This window comes from Manis javanica, chromosome 13, assembly GCF_040802235.1.
Source record: "Manis javanica isolate MJ-LG chromosome 13, MJ_LKY, whole genome shotgun sequence".
Taxonomy (NCBI): domain Eukaryota; kingdom Metazoa; phylum Chordata; class Mammalia; order Pholidota; family Manidae; genus Manis; species Manis javanica.
The window spans coordinates 28,282,526-28,288,525 of NC_133168.1; the positions used below are offsets into that span (position 1 = coordinate 28,282,526).

The 6,000-nt window shown below is 35.2% G+C and overlaps 1 protein-coding gene across 11 annotated transcripts in view; it reads left to right on the forward strand.

Annotated features, from left to right (window-relative positions):
* The window catches only part of SNAP91 (synaptosome associated protein 91), a 173,633-nt gene extending 168,045 nt beyond the window's left edge, over positions 1-5,588 (forward strand). For 10 of the 11 annotated variants that reach the window (XM_073219396.1, XM_073219402.1, XM_073219397.1 and 7 more), the window contains 2 exons: positions 2,275-2,377; positions 4,201-5,588. In XM_073219396.1, the coding sequence (XP_073075497.1) occupies positions 2,275-2,367 (93 nt within the window). In that variant the 3' untranslated portion in view covers positions 2,368-2,377; positions 4,201-5,588. The remainder of the gene's footprint in view (positions 1-2,274; positions 2,378-4,200) is intronic. The other variant, XM_073219400.1, reaches the window with a different exon arrangement.
* Positions 5,589-6,000: the final 412 nt, after the last annotated feature.

Consider the following 6,000-nt stretch of genomic DNA (forward strand, 5'->3'; position numbering starts at 1 on the left):
AAATATGTGCACTGTGTTGAACGATTTGCTGCTAATAGTGACAATTACACTAATAAGTCACCCTCCCTGGATTCCTCTTACAAACTGCCCAGCCAAGGTGGAGGTATATGTAGAACAAAACAGGTTTTCGTCATAAGAAGTTGGCTTGGAAGGAGACAGAACACCAAGTTGTAGCTTCACTCCCACATGCTGAGCAAACCAAAACAAATAGCTCATGTATATTTTAACAGTATCAGGAAATGGTTTCACTTCTGTAGTATCTTTAACTCACCATATGGGTGTTTATATTCTCATCCATAGGGTTCCTGTTGTGAACTTTCTGAATGTATTTTAATCCTCTCTGCTTCCCTAAATCATCTCTAAATCCATCCTCTATCTGTTCCCAAAATGTGCTTTCAGCTTCTTTATTTTAACCCCTCAAAAGTCACAGTGACCAGGAGAGAGGAAGATGGGTGTTCAAAGAAATAAATTTAGAATATGAGAAATCTTAGCCTCCAAGGCCATGCATGACCAAAGCACTGTCTTCATGAGAAATTTTCTAGACTGCTCTGAGACTAATGAACCATGCCTGGAGTTGTTTGGGTGGGGAATGAGGATGGTTTTAGGGGTAATTGTTGGGGCTAAATTTAATCTAAATACATTTACATTCTAAGGATCTCATTTATTGTGAATGTTTTGGGGTGATTGACTACCCATGACTACCACCTTTTTGAAAAAAGGAAGAATGTTTCTATCTTTAATGAACTTCAATCAAAATTTAAAAATCATTGAGATTTAAAAAATTTTTTATTTTGTTTAGTATGCTGAAAGCTTTAGAAATAAATTAATGCAATTTGATTACTTAAGGTAGTTTTTTGCACAATACCAGTGTTACATAGCATCAGTTTGTTTATGTAATTCAAAGAATGAGAATGAAAAATAGATGTAATAAAAACAGTGTTTTAAATATTTGATTGAATTTATAGTAATTTAAGAATTTAAGAAATGGTATGCCATATTTATATAATTCTTTGTTTCCTGTGTAAGAGAAGAAGCATAGCCAATTATACTAGGTAATAAAATAAACAAGAGTTTGTAGCTTCAGAAAACAAATTAGCATTTTTATTAATGATGCCTGTACTGCCCCACTGTTCTTCAGTTGGCTGGTGTCATATGTTGTCATTTCACCTAATTATTCATTATGGTCCAATTCCTGAGTTTCTTATCTCCCAAACAAGTTCAACTCTTACATTTCTTTTTCTCCTAATCTTTCTATGAAATAATGGTCTTAGTTTTAAAATGGAAGGTTGACTGATAGATACTGCCATCAGCAAATAGTTTCAGGACATAGGAACAAATCTAAAAGTCCTTGCTTTTGGAGCTGTTTATTAAACCAATAAAAACATAACGTCCTTGCCCCACAGTCCCAGATTTCTGAGATTTACATCATGTTATGAACATAGGAGTCTAATTAGGTTCAAAGGATCTATTTCAATTATTACCCTCTATAGATTACATCACCTTTTTGAGGCTTTATATCCTAACATTCCTGGAAAGCCCACTCCAAGAACTTATTTCTATCACACAATTCAGTAACTTAGGCACTAATTAAAGAGAAACGAGGTAAGTTGATGCTTTCTGCTTTTGCTGTGAGTTCCTGTAGTGTTTAATAATTAGTAGTCGCTGTGAGCTGGACAGGCAGTGTTGGAATTTAGTGGCATTCACAACTAGGAAACTATTTGCTCATCCAGAACAAAAGAGTACCTGAAAACTTGATTGGTTTTCACTTAAAATACTTTATATGCTAATAATTTTAAGTAATTTCTTAAGCAACCTTCTGCAAACTGTTTCCTTTCCATTTTTCCTTCAAACTGAAAAGTCACTTAAATTCCTTTATTAGTTTAGTGATGCTAATAACTCAAAGTAAAAATGCTTTTGTATAGAGAAATTAGTGGTTTGGGTTTTTCTACTATATATTAATAATATCTTTATGTGACTAGTTTTTCATATCTTCTCTAACTCATATCCATATTGTTCTACCAGAGTCCTCAAATTTTACTTGGGCTAAACCGGATGTCAAAGAATTTCAAGAGAGCCAAACATAATTTAAAGTGTATTTTTTGAATCCAGAATTAAAAACAGCACCATGACTATGTAGAACAAAGTAAATGTTGTGAACCTTTAGCCATCTAATCTTCTGCCGGTTGGTTTGCTGTAGCATGTGCTCTGCCCGATGCTTACCTGTCTCTCTGTTTGCTTTCTACCTGCTATCATGGGCTGGCTTTTCCGTATTAGCATTCTCCAAGCCCTACACCTGCCACTCAGAGTCCCAAGAAACCTCCAGCAAAGGACCCATTAGCGGATCTTAACATCAAGGATTTCTTGTAAACAATTTAAGGTATCTAATATTGAGCTTTTCCTGTGGCCTTGTAATAATGACCTATGCACTGCTTAGCTATTTGTAGTATGTGATATTTGTACTTCTGTGTTTTTAATACATTTGTTTAATAACAATAGTAATTCGAGTGTTTATACTTTTTAAATCAATATTCAAAGCTATCAATGAATTATCAATAAATTGTTTTAAATCTTATAAAACTAAGAGGAACCTCCAAATTGTCCTTACACTTGGAAAGCACGGAGATCACCTTGACAAAGCAAAAAGTTGCCCGAGCTACTTGGTAATTAGGAAATTATCACTTTATTGCATGATAACTAGAATTTATAGGAAACTAATATTTACAGTATTGCATTTAGAAATCATCTAAGAATGTATTTGGCTATATAATCACATCTTTATTTCATTTACCCTTGTTCAGCCTCATCAGAAAAAGCCTAAATACTTACCTTTACATTTCTGTGTTAAGCAGAATTTAAAAATTTTAACACTCTGGTTTTAAATTTCTAATATAATTTACAAAATAATTAATAGTGGATTTAAGAGAAAGAAAATAGTTCACTGCAAATCCCAGCACCTAACCTAGTGGATAAGTTCTCAGTAAATACTTGCTCAATGTGGGTGGACAGTAATGCTGCTTTTCATTTACACAGTACTTTTCATATCTACTTTCCAGTCATTAACTCCTTTGAGTGTCTCTGTAGGAGGTCAAACCCTGTGAAATAAACTAGCCAGATACTTCTCATCTCCATTTCACAGCTCAAGGAACAGATCCTTGGCATTAAGTGATTTGCCCTAGGTCACACTGAGAAGCAGTAAGACTGTCAAAAAACACTGTCCAGTATTATTTTTATTGTATACCCACTACCTGTATATTCTTTAAACTTTCTCTAATGCCTACTGCAGTTTTTGTGGATTCCTGCTTTATGACAATTTTCTTACACAAGATTAATAATGTATCATTTTGAGGTCTTGACATCCCAGCCAAGTAATTTCTCCTGGTGCCCAGCTTTTCTATTCCGCTTTGGGTTGGACTGGGCTGACATAGGCACCAGTAAGACAATGAGTACTTTCTTCTTAGCGACTGCAGTTTCAGGGGTGACCAAGGACACTCCAGAGGACAGCCTTTTACCACCTCTTACTCAGTAAACATTGCTCTCCTCTCATGCCAGGAGCTCTGGTAGGTGCCTGAAACAGGGTACTCAACTGTCTCTGCCCTCAAAGATTCACAGGCAGGGGGACAGACACAGAGTCTTGTGGACAGGAGTTATCCTCGTGGCTAAGCTGTGAGGCCCCAGGAGGGTTTCCAGCCGGCCGGCCCAGATGCCTGGTGAAGCCTGCATCAGCCGCATCAGTGGGGGGTGGGGCCAGAGCCGCGGACTCGTCCCCCCATCCCCCTGCCTCCTGTTCTGCAGCTGTTCAACCGCCTAGTGACCCACTGAGCACCGTGACTGGAAAGCAGCACAGATGGCAGTCATTGCCATTCCCTTTTTATTTTTGCTGCCCTTTTTAAAAAGTTGAGGTGTTCTTGAGATGAAACATCTTAATACAAAGATTTCTAGTAAGTACCCATATTTCAAAATCTTTCTGATAAAATTTTTGTCTAAAATGAAACTATACATTAAAAGCTTCTTTTTCCCACTGGCTGAAAATTTAAGCTTATTTTCAAGAATTATGAAAGTATATAAATGTGAATTTGTCAATACAGAAAACTTTCGTGTGAAGATTTTTCATAGTAACTGTAATATAAAATTGCAAGGGAGTGCAGTGTTGGAGGAGTATGTAATATTGTTTCCTAATTCACATGCTTTTTATCTTTACAGCTGCAATTTTTGTGACTGAATAGGAAAAATATGACTTTGGAGACTTATAAGACTGATGCTCAGAGTTCCAAAGTGAGCCTCCAGTACCAGACCCAACGCTTACCCGTAACTTCTCTTCCAAAACGTGTAGCACAGCTGTGAAAGTGAACGTTAGGAATGTGTACTACCTTAGCTGTTATCCCTGATCTCACAACTGTAGTGTATTTGGACTATTTGTGTGTTGTACAATGTAAACAATGAATGGATGTTTCCGATGCCTTCTGTGCTTTTCTGGACCTCGTCCACGGATGGATGACGCAGCTGTCGTGTGCTGAGCCATTTGGAAAGATATGTCTGTGTTTCTGAAGGTTTCAATGTATATATAACTTTTGGACAAACCTAAACTCTCCCCATAAATTCTTTTTCTCTATTTCTCTGTTACAAACATAGTGTAATAATATCAAATAGCAAGGAAAACACTCAAATATACAAACTTTTTCAGTGTGGAGTACATTTTTCCAATCACAGGAACTTCAACTGTTGTGAGAAATGTTTATTTTTGTGGCACTGTATATGCTAAGAAACTTTGTTTTAAAAAAATATAAAAGTTAACATCACAATAAATATTTCTCCTTGAAGCTACCTTACCAAGAATGAAAAACATATGGGAAGAATTCCATATTTAATCACTGCTGTATTAAAATAGTAAAATATATTTTAATTATATTTGACAGGTTTTGCCCTAAATTGACCTATTTATTCATTCTTGATGAAATGCACTGAAAACTAAAAGTAAAGTGTCTGTTTCTGTCATGTCCATGAACATGCAATTAGAGATGTACTATTCAAATGATTGTGAAGGCACCTCAAGATACTTAAATTTAAAGATCACTGCAAATAATTTTATTTTATTGTGGGTTTTATGTACATCTGTTAATTAAGTATTTTTTGTGTGTTCTGTAGACTAGTGTTCTTCCATCCCTCAACTGAGCTCAAAGTAGGTTTTGTTGTTACCATTGTGATTAGAATTTAAACTAATTCAGAGAATTGTATTCTTTACTGTACATACTGTATTTTAATTTTTAATTTGCTGTCATACAGTCTGTGCTGATGGCTTACGGTTTCAATGCATACATGAGGTCACTGTTGATCAGTGTTGCTATGGCTTGGCCACTCTTCATAAAAGCATATGGGTTGGAAAGGTGTTTGCCTATTTTTCAAATTATTTAATAGATGTATGGTACCATTTAAAAGTGGTTGTATCTGAATTTACTGTGGGGATAACATACACTGTAATGGGGGAAAATTACCTAAAACCAATTTCAAAATGGCATTTCTTTGTATTTCAGTTTAAAAACCCAGTGCATGTACGCCCTCTGAGATGCAATAAACACCTTGAACAAAGAAAATGCAAACATAATCTTTCTCTCTTTTTACTTCTTAGAGAAGTCCTTTTCAAATGATACACATAGCATATACAAAATATTGAAGACCTAAAATCATTCAGAGTAATAAATGCTGTCCATTTCCACAAAACATAGTTTGATTATTTTATGAGAAATTAAATTCAAGGAAAATAGCTATTTTAATCAGCCATCATTAAACTTGGATTCCATGGCTGCTCCCGTGAAACTGAAATTCCGTGCTCTAAAAAAGAAGAGGGTGAACTATCTTTTAAAATATGTGGCTAAATTCTTATGATAGTTTCATAAGAATTCTCTATGAAAGTTGAAGAATAATAAGACTTTAAATTATAGTTTACTCACACATTTGCACTCACATACACTCAGACACAAAATCTAGATTAGCCTATCTTAATAA